Source organism: Cervus elaphus, chromosome 27, assembly GCF_910594005.1.
Source record: "Cervus elaphus chromosome 27, mCerEla1.1, whole genome shotgun sequence".
NCBI lineage: Eukaryota > Metazoa > Chordata > Mammalia > Artiodactyla > Cervidae > Cervus > Cervus elaphus.
The window spans coordinates 25749230-25773742 of record NC_057841.1 but is presented as its reverse complement, the minus strand read 5'-3'; the positions used below and the strand labels follow the sequence as shown (position 1 = coordinate 25773742).

Below are 24513 nucleotides of genomic sequence, written 5' to 3'. Positions count from 1 at the left end.
GCATCTTGACCCCAGTCCAGCAAGGGATGGCGCTAGATTTGAACCTAAGTCTTCAATATGGTGTCATTTTCTCCTCCTGTTGTAGAAAAGATTACTTTTTAAAAAATCATTCTTCTTTCTAAAATATATTCCAATGAGTTTTCTCCTTCCAAGAAAAAAATAATCACAGCTCACACTTATGTGCCAAACACTCTTTTAGGCACTTTACCTATGTTAACTCAGAGCCCTCTGTTGAATTCAGTGACCCCATTGATTTACTGACCAATGACACTCATTGAAAACTGATAAATGGGCACTTTTGGTCTGTCACCCAAGGCACACAGCAGTTAAGTCACCCGAAGTCACTCAGCTTGTAAATAATGGATCTGGGAGACAAACTCCAGCTCCATGCTTATAACCTTGACATTAATGCTGCTTCTCAAAAGATAAGTGATAACATGATCTTGGCTGATAGTCTGTTTCTGTTGTGGCACCCTCTCTGATGTCCTTCTCCTGACACATGTGCACAAGAGTTGTACACATATGTGCGGTCTGACACAGATGGATGAGGCCCTGTCCCAACTTCTGGAGCCTCAGGATCCACTGGATGAGGCCACAAGGCTCAAGACAAGCAAGATTACAAATCAAAGTTTTACGGCCAAGGCATAAGCAAAATATTGCAGGAAGAAGGAAGGAGAATCCTGTCTCTGGGGTCTGGGGAGGTGATCCTGCTGTGTTTGAGTTGGATTTTGAGAGATTCATCCTGGGCTAAAGGGAATAGGGCCAGACAGGAAGGAGGTGTGCAAAGTGTGAGAGAACATGAGTGTGTCTGTGTGTCCCAGCGGGTGCTCCCGACAGCACTGCAAAGCGTTGTGCATTCTGGAGGCAGCAGTCGGCCCTGTTGATCAGCTGCACTCCCTCTGCTTGAGTAACAGAGCTGATTCTTATTTGAGAGGTCAGAAAATTAAAAGATTTGCAGGTATGGTTGACCAAGGTTGGTATTCCCCCAAGTTGGTGTTCACATGTATTTCCCTGGGTTAAAGGCAAGTAGTAAATAGGTCATTTGCAACCAAGTGGAGGAACACCTCAACCATCAAAAGTAAGCAAAAACGCCTCAGGTACCCAAAATAGATGGCTGGAAGGAGCTCAACTCCTGCGCTCCCTTGATGGAGAAACCGCCTGTCCGGGGGCAGCCCGGAACCGTAGCTGTCACCCTTTTCTTTACCTAACCACTCTTGACAAGCTGCTTCTCCACATCAAAGGAGTAACAGGTTCTAACAAAGGGTCTGCTTCAAGCAGACATGCTACCAGGTGAGGAGGAAGAGCAGGGCAGGAGACGGAGCCCTCGGTCACCCTCGGGGTCCTGGGGCTCGGGGCCCTGCCACAGCAGGCTCACCCCTGGTGATCACAACACTCCTTTGCTTTACTGTCTTCCGGAGGGTGGGAAAGTATGTCGTACAGTCTGTGAGGCTGTGCTTCCAAAGTGGACAGAAGGAAAATGCAGTGCACAAAGCCTGCTGGCTGTGTTCTAGAAGGATCCGATCTTTGGAGGGGCGGGGGACGGGAAGGCGTCCGTCTGTGTGCCTTGGCTCCTGGGAGCAGGGGGTGCTCCGCGTGGCTCGCGCCATGGAGACGCCGTGCCGCGCAGTCACGGCAGGGCGGCCGGCCGTGAGCTCCATCAGTTGAAACCTCGCCCCGGCCCCTCTCCCCCCGCAGGAGGGCCACCCGGAGGAGCCGGAAGCAGAGGAGCAAGTCCACGAGCAGCAGCCCCAGCAGCAGGAAGAGTACTGAACCGTCCCGGCAGCTCTCCACACTTCCGTTTTGGTGGGAACTTCTCTTCCGGAGAATTGGAACACGTGTGGCCTCAAGCTCATCAGAAACCAGTCGTTCCCAGTCTGCTGTTACATCATCGCGCCAGCGCCCACGCCAGCACCGCGCTCGGGTCCCATTTCCTTTGCCAAGACACACTAGCGGCGGCCATGGGCGGCCTGCCCGAGACATCCCGGGGGTCACACACCTTCAACTTCCCCACTTGGCTGCTTGAGATTGGTTCTGCTCTTTGCATTTCTTTCCAGAACAACTTCTCCCCAACCCTACCACCACCACCACCACCACCGTTCCCTTTTTATCCTGGTGTGAAACAATGGTAATTTGATATATGGTATTTATATTGGCATTTCTCCACCCAGTGTCACTAGATGTCACACACATTTGTGGTGCTTTGATGTTTGCAAGTCTAACCTCTGTGAACATAAATTTGGTCAAATAATAAATTGGAACAAAGGGAAAGAGATAACTTGATATGAAAGCCATATGACAGTGACTTGTTTCATGGGGAAAAACAGAGTCAGTTTCTCCCTCCACTCACAAACGAAAGGGAAGGAAAAAGGGCATCAAAACTAGGACTTCAGGGCCTAGCAGTGTTCATCCATCAGCATGTTAGACAGCCACACAGTATGTTGTTAGTTTGGAAAGACGTTCACTCAAGGAGAACACCATCTCGACTTGGCCCTCCAACTGCTTCCCCACCCCCACCCAGGTTCTCACGCTGTTTTCTTTCTCAGGGTCCTCTTTGGTGGGCAGCCACTCTCCCTAAAAGCTGTCATCGGGTGTCTGCAGTCAGAGGGGGTCTGCACAGGCACAGGTCCTTCCTGCCTCTTCGTGTGGGTTTTAGCCCCAACCCTGTCATCCACACTAGGGGGTTCCTCCTAAAGAATGACTTCAGGGTGTGCAGCCCTGGGCGTGCCACACACTTGCTGGAAGGCCTGGAGTGACGAGCTTATGATAGGAGTGTAAGCCCAAGGGAGAACCCTGCTTCTGAAGTCTGGTGTTGACACTGGAAAGACAGCACAGAAAAATCTGACTCCCAATGCCTTCTGGAATAAGGAATTCCCCCTCTTCAGTACGATGGCCCTCTTTGTCATTGACTTTCGCTAAACCGTGGCAATTCATAAATAGAGGAAACATGAATGAATTAAAAGCATTCCTTATTTTTTTTAACTAATATTTGCACATTTTCTTAGTATCTTTCCAAATCTTTGCCTCCCCCCACCCCCCCTAACCACTCCTTTGAAAGATGGTTTCCCTCCCTGGATCATTGATTTCACTTGGTTTCTAACTTTAGATTTTCTTTCACTTGTTATTTGACTTAGCAGGTGCAACAAAAAACAAACAAGTGTGCCCCCTCCACTTTCCTCTTAACTGAAAAAGCTTCAAATAAATTTCTGAATCATGTCTCATAAAGCTTTGACATTTCTTTATTAACTGATGAAATACGAATTCTAAATTCTAGCCTTGAAGCTTTCCACCAAAAGGAGTCTTCTCAGATCTTTAGCGGCAGAGTGGTATTTATTGAGTTACACGTGAGAAGGATTGCTTGTATTTTTGAGGTGGTTACAGGACACTGTGCAGAAGTGGACAGCTGTTCCATGGGGCTTGGTTTCCCTTTCTTCTCTCTCCTGCTTGCTCTGCGCCTCGGCGACAGCTCGTTTCTCTCAGGCTGGAGTCCAGCCTGGCTCTCTGCGGTGACGTCCTCCCACACCTGGTCACAGGGCGTGGTCGTGCTATACGCAGCATCGTGCTTCACGGCGTGTCCCCTCCCAAGCCTGGCGCACTCACTGAGTTTCCTTCTGTTTAAACAGCTCTGGTGAACAGGCACAATAAGTAGTTCCTGCAGGTGACACTTGAGTGGTTCCCGGGCGGTTCTTTGCTTGCCCTGGACACGTCAGTAACACCCAGTGCCAGGTAGGGCAGGACCCACGCGCCCATCATGAGGGTGGTTACTGGGTAGTGTGCATAAGCCTCCGCAGTGACACTCAGCCACTCCGTTCCTCCCTAGATCCCCAACTTTCTTGCCTATTAACATACTGGCCAGATACCTGGCAAAGATAACCTTCGCCAGTCATCCTATTCCCGCTTCCTTCCCGGTGTCTTGGGGCAGACTCTTGGTTTATTTAGAGAGGAGCTATATACTTCCCTTTCTGCCTCCTCCTGGGGCGTCTTCCACCGCACGGGACATCACTGGTGCCTCGGAGAATCCGTGACAGCTAAGTTTCTCAGTCCTCTTTGTCTGCACCCCAGCCTGTGGTGCGGCTCACCTCTCATTTCCCAGGACTGCTCCTTTCTCCCTGATGACTACCCCACATCATTCGTCTCGGCGGCCAGTCCCCCGCCCTCGTCACCCATCCTCATGCTGGGCTGAGAAGCATCCGCCGGACTTGGGTCTTAGTGTCCCCTTCACACCCGCCACAGCTGATTATAGTATGTCCACTGCTCACATCAGGTAGGAAGTGATTGAAGCAGGGGGTAAAGAGAAAACAGCAGAAAAGCAGAAAAAAGACACACCCCGTTGACTCGAGAGAAGTAAACTCCAGAAGGGAACCAGGAACTCCTCCTTCCCCTGGTGAGTATTTCCATTATTCCGTTAGGGTTTAATATGCATTCAGATTCCTTTTACTAAATAGTACACCATAAAGCTTTTGTTATATATTAAATGTAAACTGAAAGGAATGTAAACATATGTATTGTTAATTATAAATATAGATAAGTAATGACATAATAGATGAAAAGGTCTTATTCAGATGTATCACATTCATTTTACATTACCCATCTATTGTCGCATGGTAGAATAGTTTTTTGTCTCTGAATATGTGAATAACTTGACTTGCGTTTATCTTTTTACATATTTAATAAAAAAAAAGTATATGTTAAAATCAGCCTGGTTCTATAGAGTCTTAAATTTTCATGCTACAGGGGTCCTTTTGAGTGAGCATGTTTATACTAACACGTTCTTTATATAAATTTCACACAAAGTCCACATGGTTTACATGGGGAGGGGGTGGCTTCTTTTTATTGATGGCAAATATTTTAGCAGGAATTACAGGTTAATATTTAAATCAAATGAGGCAGCTATACCACTGTTTTAAAATTCTACAATTTTTTTTTTTAAATACAGGCTTTTCTGGTGGCTTAGATGGTGAAGAATCTGCCTGCAATGTGGGAGACCTGCGTTCAATCCCTGGGTTGGGAAGATCCCCTGAGGAGAGCATGGAAACCCACTCCAGTTTTCTTGCCTGGAGAATCCCCATGGACAGAGGAGCCTGGCAGGTTACAATCCATGGGGTCGCAAAGAGTCGGACACGACTGAGCGACTTTCACTAAGAATCCCCCTTTAGGAAACATTCCACTTGCAAGCCAACGAAGTCTTTGCTCCCATCTGGACAACACAGGGACTGGGCAAAAGCAGGTAGATGTTTTGAAGTAAAGCTTTGTGGCAAAATGACCTGCAGTTGGCAAAAGCTCTTTGATTAAGTGTATTTCCTCCAGTTTGCTGACTTTAACAGTGATAGCTGACAGACATAAATGGAATACACACCTTGCAGGAATAACTGAAGAAATGTATTCACACTGGCCTGGTGCCCCCCTGGACACCCTGTAGAACAGGTGCCAGTCTGAAGAAGACTTTGCCCAGGAGCCTGCAGGTTACTGGAGTTCATCCCGCAGGATGCCAGCCTTCCTGAACCTGCTTTCAAGCACCACCTAGAGGCCAGTTTTGTGTCTGTACTGCCCTTGGCAACTCTTTCCCATTCATTTGCCTTCAGGCCCTTGAAGCAGGAAAATCACATCACCACTGCTGTCCATTCACACATTACTCCACAGGGTACTTTCGTGATGGAAGTCTGAGCCACAGTTACCTGGGCTGGGAAATGGTTTTTTTGTTTGTTTGTTTATGTTCAGTCACTCAGCTGTGTCTAACGCTATGGACAAGTAATCTACCAGGCTCCTCTGTCCATGGGATTCTCCAGGCAAGAATACTGGAGTGGGTTGCCATTTCCTCCTCCAGGGGATCTTCCCAACCCCGGGAATTGAACCTGTGTCTCCTGTGTCTCCTGCCTTGCAGGTGGCTTCTTTACCCACAGAGTCAAGCACATGCTTAGAGCACATGTGAAAAGTGAAAGTCACTCAGTTGTGTCCAACTCTGCGACCCCACGGACTATACAGTCCATGGAATTCTCCAGGCCAGAATACTGGAGTGGGTAGCCTTTCTCTTCTCCAGGGGATCTTCCCAACCCAGGGATCAAACCCAGGTCTCCCTCATTGCAGGTAGATTCTTTACCAGCTGAGCCACCAGGGAAGCCCCTAAACAGTTCAAAAGTGGTGAGATAACATATTTGCTCCATTTTATAAATCTGAGATCATGGATAAAAATTTGAGGTGTTCCTACTTGGTATGATTCATAAGCCCGTGAGTCCAGAGGGAAGGGGGAAAAGTTAATGCACTCCACTAAGTTCGAGTTACAAGATGCTGGTTCTCTAAAATTAAACATACCTTCATGTCTGGCCTTTCTCACTCTTCCTCTGAATGGCTAGAACAGAGCCACCATGACCGCTGAGGCTGCTATTACAAGTAAATATTCAAGCACTGATACAGTGTCCCCAAACAGCACCACGTGTAAGAGCACCTTCTCCCTGGATGTCTAACAGCTCCTGTCTGGCTAAACTAGGAACTCATAAGAGCCTATTCTTCATTCATTGGAAGAGCTCTGGCTTCACTGCCTAATGTGGCAAAGTGTAAAGTCCACTGAACCCCTGGGGACCCTCATATGGCACCAAGGCTTCCGGTCACGAGACTGCTCAAGGGCAGACCCCTCCCCCAAGCTGTGACCTGGACCCCACAGCGATCAGCGGTGTTCACACCGAAGGTGCTTTTGCCAAAGCCTTGTCTCCTGTGTTGGGCTTATGATTGGAGCAAAAATGGAAGGCTCAGTTGGAGCCAATTTGTTGAATGCCTTTTTCTCTCTTTCCACTGGCAGAAAATGTTGAACCTTTTCTAGCTTGCCACGTTTTAAATTTATTAAATAGGTTTCTCTTTGTATTTTGTAACTATTTTTTTTTTGTAACTATTTTATCAAGATGGGGTGTAAATTGACCTTAAAGGGCAATAGCATGTTAATGTGTGTTTCCCAGGTGGCGCAGCAGTAAAAAAAAAATCCGCCTGCCAGTGCAGGGTTTGATCCCTGGGTCGGGAAGATCTCCTGGAGGAGGAAGTGGCAACCCAGTCCAGTATTCTTGCCTGGAAAATCCCATGGACAGGGGAGCCTGGCAGGCTGTAGTCCTTGGGGTCGCAAAGAGTCGGACATGACAGAGCACACACATGTACACACAGCATTATTAATGTACCTTTGAATTTATGCTATTCATTAGAAACTAGCCCTGTAGCTAAATGTATTCTTCTTCAGAAAATAAAAAAGTAGACATTTCTTTCCATGTAGCAAGAGTCCTTCATGTTTTTACACTATGGTATTCCTTTCAGTCTTAAAGGTTACCTGTATGTTATAACTTTTTAAGTAATTTTGTAAGATATGTTTATGTTATTCACTAAGTGTTTTGGTCAGATCTGATCATTTAAATGAGACTTTAGAGAAATTACAGAAGTAATGAAAAGTTTCCATATCATGTATTCAGAATTTTAGCCTAATCCAAGTTCACCGCTCACTACTAGGACACTCTCTTCCAATCTGATACATATATATTATATGGATGAAATGGAACCTCCTACCAATGGAACAGTTTTTTCACCAGCATGAAAGTTATGTCAGAGAAAGACCACAGAAAATGAGTTTCAGTTTTGTCTCTTCTAGGCTAAGCTCTCTCAAAGACAGGTTCAGGGACCTTCCCGTCCTGTAGACACAGACACCATCAAAAAGCCTTTGGTCATTTGAAGACCTTTGGTCATTTGACCTACTAATGTTGGTCCTCTGGAGAAACCATGCCCTGGAAACCAGAGAAGGAAGTGGCTGCTGCACAGAAAAGTTGTTTATTCCGGGTCCCATTTTTTAAATGGAAAGATGTATATGTTCAAAGACTCACTCAGCTGTCTCCTCAGGGGAAGAAGCATTTACCAAACACAGCCTCTCTCTAAATGTAAAACATAAATCCCACAAAGCTGCTAGTTCCACCTCAGAACTACCCAAAAGAACATTTAAAGCCAAAAGAAGACAGTGGGGAGGCAAGAGTTTTTCGTTTTTCTCCTCCAATTTAATCGTTGGAAAAAACTGAGCACTAACCATGGGCAAACTGCAGCAGTCAGTCGTGACTTTTTACCACAATATCGGGTCACTGTCCCTCAGTTAACTCTGAATAGGCTTTCTGAATCCACACCGGCCTCAGTCCATAAACAATAAACTGAAGCCATTTACATATTTTTAAAAGCAGTATATCACACCTAAGGAAGATATCAGGGGGAAGGCGAGAACAAAGAAGCCAGAAGTATGTCAGCAGCCTCACACATGCCGCAAGGTCTTCTAGACTTTACTAGGGCCAAGGGGGTAAAATACCTCTGATCTTCCTACTTGCCAACACAGAGAGGAAGTAATTGTTACTCAGAAGTATCCACAGCACTTCGGGGAAAGGAGCAGGTGGGATGAACCGAGAGAGGAGCATTGACATGTACCCACTACCATGTGTAAAACAGAGCAGGAAGCGGCTTTTATAGCACAAGGAGCTCGGCTCGGTGCTCTGTGATGGCCTAGCGGGGCCGGAGGGAGGGGGTATGTGTGATTCAGCTTGTTGTGCAACAGAAACTAATCCAATACGGTAACGCAATTACCCTCCAATTAAAATAAAGGGTGTCCATAAGCTGAAAACAAATCAGTTGCTTAGGACAGCTACGTAGGCCTGAGAGAAATTTCCCCATAGCTCCTCCTCCTAAGAAATTAATGATGCAGGTAACCTGATCTTCACAGCATCTCCCAGCCAGTACAGTAACGGTCTTACTGGTCTGTCCCTGTTAGTCATCAGGACTATCCCTAATGACATAAAGCTGAGACTCGGTTCAGCAAAAACTAGCTTGCCAAGGACGAAAAACTGGTTTACTGTCTGTGTGTGGAAATAGCTCCCGGAATTTGGGGCTTCATCCCAGGATGCAGAGTACCCAGAGGAATAGGTTGCGGGTGGAAGGTTACAGGTTCAACTCTTTGCCACAGAGGTTGAGGCAGACACAGGGCAGAGAGCATGACCTTGTGTGACTGACCAGCACTAGACAGGTGAACACTCTATCAGGACCCAGTCCCTTCCCTAACAGCACACTTGGGTATCACGGTTTCCCCCAGGAGCACTGTGAGATCTGACACGTGAGTTTCTCAATTATCCTTGACAAATCACTGAAACTTGACAAATCACTGAAAACTACACAGTTTTCAGTGTAGATTGCAAATATGACATGGTTGGCTGTCCCACACTCACATAACCCTCAGAATGATCCTGGAGACAGGAAACATACCATCTGTCTGTGGACTAAGTCCAAACATAAGTCTGCAGGGAAAAGGAGGATAACATTTTAATAAAAATCTTAACTGGATCTATAAAACCTTTCACAGGTTGCAAAATAGTTTCAAAAATAACCATGTAGAGGAGAAAGAGAACAAGTTTTGAAAATGCTCTGACCTAGAGTCATGTATAAAATACCTTACACGTTCAGTTAGTCATGTCCGACTTTTTGCGACCCCATGAACCACAGCACGCCAGGCCTCCCTGTCCATCACCAACTCCCGGAGTCCACCCAAACCCATGTCCATCGAGTCAGTGATGCCATCCAGCCTTCTCATCCTCTGTTGTCCCCTTCTCCTCCTGCCCCCAATCCCTCCCAGCATTAGGGTCTTTTCCAATGAGTCAACTCTTCACATGAGGTGGCAAAGTATTGGAGTTTCAGCCTCAACATCAGTCCTTCCAATGAACACCCAGGACTGATCTCCTTTAGGATGGACTGGTTGGATCTTCTTGCAGTCCAAGGGACTCCCAGGAGTCTTCTCCAACACCACAGTTCAAAAGCATCAATTCTTTGGCACTCAACTTCACCGTCCAACTCTCACATCCATACATGACTACTGGAAAAACCATAGCCTTGGCTAGACGGACCTTTGTTGGCAAAGTAATGTCTCTGCTTTTAAATACATAGTAGAGAGTTAATCGATAGTGTTACTGGTTTTGGCTTTGACAGTCCTGTGAGGGAGGTAACATAGACCCTGTAGCACCACTGCTCTGGTACTAGATATTTCACTACTGCTCACTGCTCCCATCACCCCTGCAGAGGCAACCCCAGCAGCTGTATGTTAGACCACAGAATCCCGCCCCCTCCCAACCTCAGCTGAGGGTTCCCAGAAGACAGCTAACCCAGGGGCAGTCAGCCTATGGTTGCCAGTGACCACATGGCCTGACTATGAGCTAGACCAATCTGGTTCTTAAAAATTCTGATTCCCAGGACTTCCCTGGTGGTCCAGTGGTTCAGACTCCCAATGCAGGGGGCCTGGGTTCAATCCCTGGCCAAGGAACTAGATCCCACATGCCATAACTAAGAGTTCACATGCCCCAATTAAAGATCCTGCATGATGCAACTAAGACCAGGCACAGCCAAATAAATAAGATAATGAATGTTTTTTTAAAATTCTGGTTCCCCCAAAATAAGCAAAAACCCATGTCCCTGAAGGGATAGTTCCCAGAGCTAGGTATATCTTTCCCTACCTTGGAGGCAAGTGGAGAAAAGTCAAATGTGAAATAAAACTCTACTTTTAGAGGCTGCTACCCTCGACTGCTAGTCAGTGTCCAAAATATATTGTTGGCATTGAAATGTCACTTTCATGCATATTCAGACTTAATTTGCTTTTTTCTCACTTGCTTATTTGCTCGGAGGTCACTTCCTAAGCAATGACATAAGGAAGAGTAAAGAGTCAATGCTTTAATAGAGCATATTAAAAAGCAGAGACATCACTTTGCTGACAAAGGTCCATATAGTCAAAGCTATGGTGTTTTCAGTAGCCATTTATGGATGTGAGAATTGAACCATAAAGAAGGCTGAGCGCTGAAGAATTGATGCTTTTGAACTGTGGTGCTGGAGAAGACTCTTGAGAGTGCCTTGAACTGCAAGATCAAACTATTCAATCCTAAAGGAAATCAGTCCTAAATATTCATTGGAAGGACTGATGCTGAAGCTGAAACTCCAATACTTTGGCCACGTGATGCAAAGAACTGACTCATTAGAAAAGACCCTGTTGCTGGGAAAGATTGAGGGCAGGAGGAGAAGGAGGCAATAGAGGATGAGATGGCTGGATGGCATCACTGACTCAATGGACATGAGTTCAAGCAAGCTCCGGAAGATAGTAAAGGACAGGGAAGCCTGGTGTGCTGCAGTCCATGGGATTTCAGGGAGCTGGACATGACTTAGCAACTGAACAACAACAAAATGCATACAGGTTCAAAGTGAATTTTCAACACTAGTTAAACAATGATCTCTGTTTTCTTCTTGCACTCTCCTTTATTAGTTTTCCAGCCAATGGGCATGTCTACCCACCCTGGCACCACTCAGGGTCTCCCTCCCAGGGAAAGTGAGCAAGTAGAGGCCATGGGGATGTCCCCTTTACATACAACACCAACTTTCATAAAAACCCCCTCTCAACAGTAATGGCGTGGCCTCACCACCTCCACCTCACTGCTGACACCTCTTTTCACTCCAAATAAGAAAGAAATGATCAGACACTCACCCCACCTTCTGCAGTGGACATAATCACCATTTTTTGCTTGTTTAATATGTATTTATTTATTTGGCTGTGCCTGGTCTCAGCTGAGGCACTCAGGATCTTTGATCTTAGTCGTGGCATGTGGAATCTTTAGTTGTAGCATGCAAAGCCTTAGTTGTAGCATGTGGGATCCAGTTCCCTGACTAGGGATCAAACCCAGGCCCTCTGTGTTGGGAGCGCAGAGTCTTAGCCCTGGACCCCCAGGGAAGTCCCATGACAGTTTCTGAGATCGTGAACAGGACAAATGTCAATTCCTATGGGCTTTCCGGAAGCCCTGTAATGCACAGAGGACCATGGGGTCAGGAGACACAGAGCCAGAGAAAGACACACCACCACAGTGACGTGAGGGTCACTCTCCACCGTTGAAATTAACAAATGAGCACATGTCCAGGTAAGCAGGCAGGCAGCTGTTAGAAGTCACCATTATCTCGAAAAGTTTCCTATTCTTTCTGTGCTGCTCTCTCCCCCAAACTTCCTTTTCCTGAAACTGCCTTCCTTACACTGAGAAAACCTGGGCTATTTCCAAAGGAAGGTTTATGGGAAATGCTTCGGATACAGTTTTAAAAATAGCTCAGAGATCATTTTAAAAACATATCTCACTGGACTCACTCTTGCCTTTCAACATAGAAATCATACTCTCTACCTTTCTCCGTGTTCCCAACTTCTGAATGTCCAGGGAGAAACTCTAGTCTTGCCACGTTCCTCAGGATCTTAGCTTCCAACTGCCTGGTGAGACCCACCAGCACATTCTGCCTTAGCCCCCCTGGTGACACCGTGGCAAAGATGGGGACCCCGCAGGTGGTCCACGCCCTGACACCCCCACATGCCCTCAGTGCTGCAGCTACCAGTGCAGTGTGCAAGAACCCATCTTTGAAGTCTGGTAAGTTCTCCAGCTATTAATATTTACTGAAACTTACTCAGTTTGCTTACTCATTGGAAAAGACCCTGATGCTTGGAAAGATTGAAGGCAGGAGGAGAAGGGGGCAACAGAGGATGAGATGGTTGGATGGTATCACCAACTCCATGGACATGAGTTTGAGAAAGTTCCGGGAGTTGGTGATAGACAGGAAAGCCTGGCGTGCTGCAGTCCATGGGGTCGCAGAGTTGGACACGACTGAGTGACTGAACTGAACTGCTTCAGTTTGCTCATCTAGAACAGGGGTAATGATGATAGCCCTGTTGTATGCCCACAGCGTAGCACACCATAGGTGCTCAATAAATAATAGTTACATACGTAAGCATTCAGCACAGTGTACAACCACCTCTGCATATTTATCAGTGAAATTATTTGGCTAATTTCTAACCTTGTCACTACTAAACTCCATGTACCAGGACCACATAGACTTACATCTGTATGACTCAACATTTCAGCCCTAGCATCTAGCCCCCTGAACTGATACATAGAAGGTATATAATACACTTATTGGTGAGTGAAAATTGCCTCTACAGAGGGTTGTTATAAAGATTTAACAAAATAGTGCCTGACAATGAGGTATCACCTCACACCAGTCAGGATGGCCATCATTAAAAAGTCTACAGATAACAAATACTGGAGAGGGTACAGAGAAAAGGGAACCCTCCTACACTGTTGGTGGGAATGTAAGTTGGCACTGCCACTGTGGAAAATAGCATTGAGGTTCCTCAAAAAACTAAAAATATGATCCAGCAATCCCATTCCTGGGCATATATCTGGACTAAAATATAATTCAGAAAAATACATGTATCTCTGTGTTCATAGCAGCACTACTCACAATTACGAGGTCATGGAAATGACCTAAATGTCCATTGACAGATGAATGGATAAAGTAGATAAAGACAATAGAATATACATATATATGTATACATATATACAATGGAACATTATTCAGCCATGAAAAAGAGTGAAATAATTCCATTTACAGCAACAAGGACAGATCTAGAGACTATCATACTAAGTGAAGTAAGTCAGAAAGAGAAAGACAAAAACTGTATGATATCACGTATATGTGGGATCTAAAATATGACACTAGTGAACCTATCTATAAAACAGAAACAGACTCACAGACACAGATATCAGACTTGTGGTTGCCAAGGGGGAAAAGGTGTAGGGGAGGGATGGATTGAGAGTTAGGGATTAGCAGATACAAACTGTTATACATAGAATGGATAAGTGACAAGGTCCCACTGTATAGCACAGGAAACTATGTTCAGCGTTCTGTGATAAATCAGAAAAAATATAACAGTATAATACCAACATATAACTGAATCACTTTGCTGTAGAGCAGAAATTAATACAACATTGTATATAAACTACACTTCAATCAATCAATAAAATAATGCATGCAAATAGCTTAGCATTGTGCCTGGCACATAATCAGTACAGGCATACCTCGTTTTATTGCACTTCAATTTATTGCACTTTGCAGATAATTGAGTTTTTAACAAATTGAAGGTTTGTGGCAACCTTTTCAGATGATGATGAGCATTTTTAGCAATAAAATATTTTTAATTAAAGCATGTACATTACTTAGACATACTGCTATTGCACACTTAATAGACTACAGCGTAGTATAAGCTTAACTTTTACATACACTGAGAAAAAAACGTGTGTGACTCACCTTACTGCCGTAGCTACTTCATTGTGATGGGAAGCAAATCCAAAATACGTATAAGGTGTGCCTGTACTCACAGCATTGTTGACTGCTGCAATTTGTAGTAGTAACAGCCGTCGTGGCGGTGGTATTTCTCTCAATCCATGCCTGAATTGTGGTGTGAAAAGGATATACTGTCTCTGTTCTGAGAAGGAGGCAGTCATCAAGAGACAGTGCCTACACTACTGCTTTTTTTCAGATCCCCTTCATCACCATTTTTGTTTCTAGTTCTAAATTCCTTCTTCTTCCTCCACAATCCACCCGCAACTATATACTGTTCTGGCTTATGTTCAGCCTCCAGAAGAATAGACATTTCCATAGTCAACTGATAGCTGATAAGCTTTCTGCTCAACACTAAACACTGGAAACCTTTGGATCTATGTGTTCCAAATGGTCTCTTTTGACAGAAAAGGGACTGGAGATCATTGCTCATCTAGCAATGATGAGCAATGCCCACCTCTCTTAAAAGAGAGAAAGACCTTGCTCTGTGTCCCCACAGGTTTCTCTCGAAGGAGTTAGGTCTTTTATTTTAATACATTACACTGTGATCACTGGTGTTTAAGCTTGTGTTCATATCATATGAATTCAGGGATGGGACCATTGTGTCTATGAATTTAATATCCCAGCATCTAACAGTCTGAGCACAGAGCAAAATTCAAGGCATGGTTGGTTACTAAATAAAGAAAGGGAAAGGTGCAGTAGTACAGTTTAGAGTTATTTCCTACATATCCATTTTGATCTCCATTAACACAAATAACAAAAATTTAGCTTTATATTAAAATTACAATCCAGGTGGTCATAAGGACTAGAGAGATGAGAACACAGAATTGAAGAAGACAATGTGACCTCTTGGTCATGAGCATGGAAATTTAACATCATGAGCTTTAAAAAAAAACTACCACTTCATAATATAATGTGTTTTCAAGCTTTTAGAGATTGACTTTCTCAATATATATTGGATGCTAGTTACGTGATTGTGTTTGACTTTGAATTTTTTTTTATATAAACCTCAAAACCAAAATGGAAATGTCATGAAAAGAACAAGAAAATGTTGAGTCATAAAAGGACTTAGCAACCCTCTAGGCCAGTGATTCTCAAAATGTGGTCATGAGACACTTGGAGATCCCCAAGACCATTTCAGGGAGTCCTTGAGATCAAAATCATTTCCATCATGAGATTAAGACAGATTTATCTGCCTTTCTCACTCCCATCCTTTCACCAGTCAGTATACAGCGAGCAGGGTATTACAGAATGTATGATGTCATACGAGAAGCAGGTTTAACAGTCCAATTGTCTTCTACTAAGTCAGACCTTAAGAAGATTTGAAAAGAGGTATAAAATACCACTTTTCCCACTGGTTTTGTTTTGAAAAAAATAGGTGTTTTTTCACAAAATATTCTACATTCATATGTAATGTTTATTATTGCTTTTTAAAAAGAATTGGGATTTTTAACTTCCCAATTTTAAGTTTCTAATATGATAAATATCAATCACTGTAACCCATATAAATAAAAGTTTTTTGGAGTCTTCAATATTTTTGAGTCTAGTGAGGGTCTGAAACCATTAAGTGTGAGGACCACTGCTCTAGACCCTTGGTTTTCAACCAGGGATTTGCATTTGAATCAGAAAATCAGGTCTCAGCTTTTCTATGTGGTAACTGATGAAGAGGGCAAGTACTCTAAGCTCCATGGCCTCACCTATAATATTAGAAGGTGACAGTAAAAATAGAAGCTGGGATCAGAAATGTATTATTAAGTAGTGGCCATTCATATGAAACTGAATATAGGAAATGAAAAAGACTAAAGATTTAAAGGCTTTAGGCTTGGCAACTGGCAGGAGAGTAGTGCCTCTGGTAGTCGAGAATAGCCATGTCGGAACTGGGGGAGAAGGTACGAACCCAGTGTGAGACGGCAGGTCTTGAAAGTGGAGACGTCTTGCAATGTCTCCATTGCTCTTTGGAAACAAAACTGTAGTGGAGGTGAGCGGTCCAAACCAGTGATAAGGATTTGAGGGTTAGCCCTCTCTAGTAACAGGTGGCACCCAGAGGGTGAATAAGCCCACCCAGGAAGTGAATGTGACACCTGGAGCTGTTCATCCAGGAAGTGAATATGGAACCTGGAGCTGTTCACCCAGGAAGTGAATGTGACACCTGGAGCTGTTCATCCAGGAAGTGAATGTGGAACCTGGAGCTGTTCACCCAGGAAGTGAATGTCACACCTGGAGCTGTTTACCCAGGAAGTGAATATGGCATCCAGAACTGCTCACCCAAGAAGCGAACATGGAACTTGGAGCTGTTCAAGGCAGACCCTGGGATCAGGGGCTCCTTTTTGGAGCAGGAACTAAAGGAGAGCCTAGGAGGTGTTGGGAAAGACCCAACCACATATTAGAACAATGCACAACCCTGCAAGATATCTGGGCATGACATAGGTATTGGTGCATGGGAAAATGGAAGGACAAAAAAGAGAAAGAAAAAAAAGAAAACAGAGGGGACAGCTTCAAGAAGGACTGACTGGTCAACATTATCAAAGCAACAGAACAGATACATATAGTAAATTCTGAGAAGCTAATGGATTAGATAAGAATTGGGTCATTGCCTGTTTCAAACAAGATTTTCTAATAGAAAAATCTTAGTGGAATCAAAACAATACATGAAAACTGAATGGGAAAAAAATCTGAAAGCATAAGGAAGGAAATAAAAACAATGCGAGAAAGAACAGGGAACAAAATCCCGCAAATATTTTTGGTATTTAACCAGGACCACCTGTGTACAGCCATGATCAGAATACCCAATGGCTTCAGAGCCGCTGAAGATGCTAAAAGGAAAGGGAAGAATGGTGGGTACCACGACTCACAGCCTTTCATTGTCTTCAAAGCACCCTATCCATGGGACTATTTTTTGCTTCATCAAAAGAGAATCCTAAGAAATCCTATAATTCAGAGGTCAAAAGACATTAAGGATAATGATGTGAAGGTTAAAAGATCTGATTATTTAAAAGAAAATATTTAGATTACATTGCTATAGATCTTGACTTGCTATGAGGTACAAATAATAAAAATCATAATGTCAGTTTCGTATAGAAAAAAGGAATTGCTATGACAACCACAAATCGGCCTTCACAGAAAATATAAATAGGAATCAGAATGAGAAAATTATAGAGAATTATGACTTTTTCTGATTAGGAAACCATTTGAACTAGTGGTATTCTTTAATGTTTTGATCATTTGGCTCTGATATGAGAACATGAAAACATTCCTCTGCTTCAATAGCTCCTTTGTATTACAAATTAAAATGAACAGACCATCATTTAATGAAATGAGACTGGAAACCAAGACCACCTAGTGACTTATTCCACTAAAATGCCCCTGTCCTCTTCACTGTTAACTTCTAATTAAATTTAGAGGCCCTCACCAAAATTCAAGAGTAGACATGCATTAAATGCATTATATTGCAGGCCAAATAGTAAAAGCAGATAACAGGGAATGTAGACTCAATGCTTCTTTAGCTGCCAGATTGTAAAGCTTCAAACCAGTTGTAAAGGACCAAAGTTTCCTATATCTTTTCCAGCATTTTCCATTAACCATGACAATCCCTGAGACCAGCTATGAGGTATGCTATTTATTTGGGTGGTGAGGGAAGGTAGAGTCGAGAAGGGTGAGATTTTCCCAGCTTCTTTGGGGCTAAGCCAGGGCTTATCACTTTTCAGGGCTCATTCTCCCAAAATCAGAAGAGTCAGATCTGGAGCCCAGGGGTCCCAAGGATTCAAGGTTAGGGTACCCAGTGATTCGACCTTCTACACAGTGCATTTGCCTTGTTGTTGCTCAGTCACTAAGTTGTGTCCAACTCCCCACGACCCCATGGACGGCAGCACGCCAGGCTTCCCTGTCCTTCACTGTCTCCCAGAGTTTGCTCAAGCTCATGTCCATTGGGTCAGTGATACCATCTAACCATCTCATTCTCTGTCGTCCCCTTCTCCTCTTGCCCTCAATCTTTCCCAGCATTAGGGCCTTTTCCAATGAGTTGGCTCTTTGCATCAGGTGTCCAAAGAATTGGAGCTTTAGCATCAGTCCTTCCAATGAATATTCAGGGTTGATTTTCTTTAGGATTGACTGGTTTGATCTCCTTGCTGTCCAAGGGACTCTCAAGAGTTTTCTCTATCACAATTCGAAAGCATCAATTCTCTGGCATTTGCCTTAAGACATGTTCCTTGTCAAGGGGGTAAGCTGGCTACACACAGCTGTCCAATTAGCTAGGTTATCAGACCTGACCAGGGCCTTTGTGATTCGTGCTCTCCCTTCTGCCTGCCTTGTAGCCCCACTTGCTTGGTTCAGTGGCCTCAGGTAGATGCCTTGCTGTAGCCTCAGGCCCAGTTTTCCTCTCTCTCCTCTGGTTTGCTCCTTCACCTAGTCTGGCGCCCCACCTGAACTCTGGTCTAGATGCTGTCATTCAATCTCCTAAAGCTCTGTGCATTTCAGCCCAAGGGCCAGGCCAGCCCTGCCCTTCCTCTGAATCCACCTCCAGACCCCGGGTCCTCCTGGGAGTCTTTGCAACTCCGAGCCACTTGCCCATCGAGTGGAATGGTTTGAATACAGACCAGTTTTAACCACAGGCCTTCTCCAACAGCACTCAGCTTCCTGCTGTGTCACCAAAGAATTCACTAGCTCGGTGTGTCTGACAAAAAACAACCACATACATAAGGATTCTTCTAATGCAGCTAGTGAATTGTATGACTTATGGGCTTCCTTGGTGGCTCAGATGGTAAAGAATCTGCCTGCAGTGTGGACAACCTGAGTTCGATCACTGGGTTGGGAAGATCCCCTGGAGGAGGGCATGGCAACCCACTCCAGTATTCTTGCCTGGAGAATCTCCACGGACAGAGAAGCCTGGCAGGCTAGTCCGTGGGGTTGCAAAGAGTCGGACACAACTGAGCAACTAACACTTTCACTTTCATATTATACCATGATAAACTAATTATAAATTAGAACAGCAACATCACATGATTCAGAGTATATTTTGCTAGGTTCTCCATAAGTAAACTTACACAACAATTTGTGATCATTAGTAGGCATGAATGTCAAAACATACAAGCCACATGATTTAAAATCAAGCTCCTTGCAGTCAGGAGCTTTTGTTTTGAGAATTTTCTATATACAAATCCATAGAAACTCCAAGTCTTAATACAGGATTATCAAATATGGGAAGGGCATCCTAAAAAAACTTTGGTCATTCCCAACACCTCAAGCCTGAAGTTATTTTTCCAAAAGACGGGCAGTTACTAAATGTGCAGTATACGTATAACTGACTTGGTCAGAGCAAGCTTGGTTCAAGAACTCATACCTCCACCTTGGAAGAGCCCTTGCAGGGAAACACACTAGTGAGGCCTTGAGATGCTACAGACACAATGGAGAAGGCAACACCAGATGTGAATGTAAGGAGTCTGGGCGGCCTGGTCAAAATGTCACATGGAGTAAGGCTGCCCTTGGAGTAAGGAAGAAAACAAGGCAGGAGAAACCCAAAGGAGCAAAGTTTCAAAAAAAAAAAAAAAAAAAGCTTTCTTAGGGGTTTTCTTGAGATATAAAGAAAAACAAACAAAAAAAAAAAAAAAGAAAAGAAAAAGAAAAACAAACAAATATCTATGAGAAAACTTTCTGGTCATCACAAAAGTTCTCAGAACTCTAACATGCTTTCATCTTTGCCACACAGAAGTATTTGAGCTAAATACTATCTTTCAAGAATGTCAAGATCTGTGTTGCTGAGCACACCCTGGTTTCTCTTCCAGCTTTGATCTCTTACCAAACACTGAACAAGGGACGAGACAATAACACAGATGCCACAGGATGTGTGGCCTCTCAAACACTTTGTTGTGCCTTGTTCTCGCTAACGACCCCCAGGCCCCGCTGGGAACATCAGTCCCTCTCGTGAAAGATGTCTCTCTGGACGTACATCAAGCAGAATCTCACAGAGCCCAGAGTCTTTTTCCTAAAGAATCTAAGAAGAAATTGGAAACTATGTACATAGCTGATGAGTGTCACAGCAGAGTTTCAAACTCAAAACAATCTGAATCAACAGTTCTGTACTCTTTTCTCTAGTGCCTTCTAATTCCCCCTTTTAGGCTTAAATTTACATATAAATGTTATGCAAAGTCTATGAAAAGAAAGGAACATATGGCAGGATCAGGAGGAGGGAAAATATAAAGATATAATTCCACTATGATAAGCTCTACCATAGTGACAATAATAAAAACATTGTATTGTCTTATCAGAAGATAACATAGTTCTTGACCAGATACACCAAACTGCATTCTGCCACAGTAGTGGTACTGCCAACACGACCATTGGTTTTATTATTGTAGTCATATATTGGGTTGGCCAAAAAGTCCACTCAGGTTTGTTTGTTTGTTTCCATAACATCTTATGGAAAACCCCAAATGGGGACTTCCCTTGTGGTCCAGTGGTTAAGACTCGGAGCTCCAATGCAGGGGGCCCAGGTTGGATCCCTAGTCAGGGAACTAGATCCCACATGCAGCAACTAAGATCCTACACTCTGCAACCAAGACCTGGTGCAGTCAAATAAATACTTTTTAAAAGAAAGAAAACCCTGAATGAACTTTTTGGCTAACCCAATATTTATAAATTTCTATTACTTTAGAAGTGCCAGCTAACACAGGTTGTTTTGGGATTTTTCTAAACCAGATGCCTGGCATTTCTAATGAGCACATGATAGAAAATTTAAATTTCAAAGAAAATGTCAATGCCAAACCAAAAAGTGATTTTAAATATTCCTCCCACAGAATATTCTACACACCATGATTCTGCACACCATGGCCAAATGCACACATGTAATTATTAGCTGGTTCACTGGCTCCTAATGGACGAGATGTAAACATGACCCCAAAGTGTTCATTTAATAACTAGATACTGTCAATCCTGAAAGGACTGAATCAAATACACTGGTCAAAGCATCTGAGAGTGAGAGGGAACAGAGAAGTCGTCTAGACCAACTGCTCCTTCAGTCACGAGTCTCTTTTTAAGACCTCTGCTGTGAAGTCACCTGGCTGCATGCCAAAGTCACCTGGCTATACCAACTGAGAGCTCACTATATCCAGGAGAGACCATCATTCTGTCTTTGGACAGCTCTGTTTCATGATTCATTGTAACTGTCAGAGTAATAAACCAGCAATTGGTCTGAGGATGTGGATACATGTTTATTTGCCTCCATAACACAAGTCAAGAAGAAAGCCTGTAATTGAGTACACCCAAATTGGGTACAAGCATAATTGTGACACATGTTTAGACTAGATGAGGCAGCTCAGGTCACTGGGCCACTGAAGAAATCATTCCTAAACCATATAAATGAGCTCACATTACACATCCACGCTATGAAGCTTTTTTTTTTCTTCTTAAATACATTTACTGCCAAGAACCCACCTGTCAATGCAGAAGATGCAGGTTTGATCCCTGGGTCAGGAAGACCCCTCTGGAGAAGGAAATGGCAACCCACTCCAGTATTCTTGGCTGGGAAATTCACAGAGAGAGGAGCCTGGTGGGCTACAATCCATGGCATTACAAAAGAGTTGGACAGGACTTAACAACTAAACAATGAAGTAATTTTTCCCTCTTAAATATGTTTGCCACCAACCAGAAAAAAAAATTCAGCTTGTTGGATCAGTACTATAGATAAGCGTAGTACTATGGCCAAAGGAACAGGGTTTCATGTCCATATCACAGTCACTGGATATGTTTGGCTCTTCTCTGCCCAGCTGACTTACAGAGGGCATATGCTGCAGAGAGCTGAGATGGCAACCTCAAAGTTGCTGTAATATTCAAATAGTCTGTGCAATTTTCCAGAATAGCACAATTTGGGAGAACTAACTTTGTAGATAGAAAATACAGGCATTGTCACCCTAGAATGTAGAGTGTTCAAAAAGGCATCTCATCACATGACAGACTGTCCAGGTACTGAACTGACACTCATTCAAGCCAAAGAAGAATATTTTGAAGGGCCACTTTTTCACTTCTTAAACGAATACTTTTTCAGCCTTTAACATTTTTGTTTCTCAGTGTCTTATTCTTGGATGGGAGATTTTTCCCTCAAATAGTGAGGCAGCTTAAGGCTTTATAATCTAAGTAAATAACCTAAATGTATCTTCTCTCCATGTACATTCTCAAGATTACAACTTGGATTCTCTGAGTTTAATGAGGGCTGGAGTTAGACTGTTTCCCATTAGAAAGAGAAAGGAGTAAGGCAGAAATTCAATAAGTGTTCAAGTAAAATGCAGTCATCCTCACATCTGTATTATATTAGAGGAGACACAAGACAAAACATTGCCTCTTGAGGTTAAATCTAAATTTCCTGCTTCAGTTCTGAAAGAGTTTGAGAGTTTAGATCAAAAAAGCAACGGAGAAATAGGACCAAAAAATATCTAAAAACAAGTTTCAAAGGCTATTAAATGCCAACACTTAGTTACTTCTTTGATGCACCAATGTAGTCAGCAATTACCCAAGTGAAGCGTTAGTCGCTCAGTCGTGTCTGACTCTTTGCGACCCCATGAGTCGACTGGGGCTCGCCAGGCTCATCTATGCATGGGATTCTACAGGCAAGAATTCTGGTGTGGGTTGCCATTTCCTTCTCCAAATTATCCAAGAGCCACAAACAAAAATCAGTGAAAGTTCTACTCCAGGCTCAGGTCTTTTTCCAAGTTCGGGATAACCCACCTGAGATCTGTGTGCCAAAGGAGGTGCCAAACCACCACCTCTGAGTCTTCATCTCTCTTGAGGGATGTTGTTGAATTTCCATGTCTTCCTCTATCACATCACACTTGAATTTCCGAAGATATTTCAGTCTCCTTTGGAATCTTCTGGCCTTTAATTTTGTACTGCAAAAAGAAAACCCAAAGTCCTGAGTCAAAGGTCAACAAACAACACAAAGAATCTCAACAAAAAACAAAAAGCATGAGATCAGGAACAGTATTCAGGGAATTCTCTCCTTAAGTCTGGCTTTCAAGCCTGCAGCCATTCCTTTATCAAGCTGATGAGTAAAACTATGTTTGAAGAAAGTAATACTGACCTGTTAGCTTTGATGGCTCTGTGGAAGCTTTTCTAAAATGCCATTGATCAGAAACACACACACACAGAATAGATGAAGAATCTGTTATTCTGAACAACTCAGGATGGAATGCCCTCTCCTATCAGATTCCATGGTAGAGTGAGATGCATCTCTCTAAACTTTATGAAATTTTTCTCAACCATGAAGATTCCGATTGAATCAAGGGACTGGGATTAGAAGGAGATATTTACCATGAAGTCATTTTAGATAAATCTTTTATGAAGTTATGCCTCAGTTTCAGCATCTTAAAAAAATCCAGGTTCTGTGCTTGGTCTTCAACACCTTTTATCACTTTATCCATTGTCTTATCTCCACAGATTATTTATTAACCCTCAGATAGTCAAACAAATCCTATTGCTGTTCCTCCTACCTCACTGGTTGCTCATCCTCAGCCTCTTTTTCTGCTTTATCTCTTTAACTTTGGAAGGTCCCAGGACTGAGTCCTTGGATGTCCTTTTCATCATTGCTCACACCCTTGGGGAGCTCATCCAATCTATATATTCCAGTGACTCTTGAATTTATTATTTGCAGCTCCGCCTTCTCTGCTGAACTCCAGACTTCTATACACCACTGTCTATTTGATATCTCCATTTGGATGCTGAATAGACATCTCAAGCTTCTGTGTCCCAGATGGAAGCCCCAGTTTCTCCCTACCCCACCCCCACAAACATCCTGCCCCTACAAGGCTTCCTGTTCTCAGCTAATGACAACTCCATCCTTCCAGTTGCTCAACACAAGTCTCAATGTCACACTTGCCTCTCACTCGCCACATTCAATCTGTCAGAAAATCCTATTGGCTGTGAGAAAGCCATCAAGAAACAGCATATCCAGAAACCAGTCTGCCTTCTCATCACTTTAGAGCTACTGATCCAGGCTCCATTATTTCTCACCTGGGTTACCTAATGGCCTCCTAAATTCTCTCTCTGTTTCTAACCTTGCCTCCTGGAGGGCCAAGGAGATCCTCCATAAACATCAGTCATATCATTTCATTCCTCCACTTTAACTCTGTAAGGACTACCCAGACTTCCCATGTCACTCAGACAAAAACAGAAGCCCTCACAATGGACTGGTTTCCTTCTTCTCCCCCTTTGCACAACCTGCTCCAATCACAGTGGCCACCTGGCTGTTCCTTAAACATCTCGGGCACATTCCTCCCCGAGATCCTTAGCACCGGTGCTTCTCTCTTTCTAGAATGTTCCTCCCTCAGAGAGTCACAGAGTTCCCTTATCTGC

General features: G+C 43.7%; 1 protein-coding gene across 3 annotated transcripts in view; it reads left to right on the top strand.

Annotated features, from left to right (window-relative positions):
- The window catches only part of MAPRE2 (microtubule associated protein RP/EB family member 2), a 177996-nt gene extending 174774 nt beyond the window's left edge, over positions 1-3222 (top strand). For all 3 annotated transcript variants that reach the window (XM_043889425.1, XM_043889424.1, XM_043889423.1), the window contains one exon: positions 1696-3222. In XM_043889425.1, the coding sequence (XP_043745360.1) occupies positions 1696-1770 (75 nt within the window). In that variant the 3' untranslated portion in view covers positions 1771-3222. The remainder of the gene's footprint in view (positions 1-1695) is intronic.
- The last annotated feature ends 21291 nt before the right edge of the window (positions 3223-24513 follow it).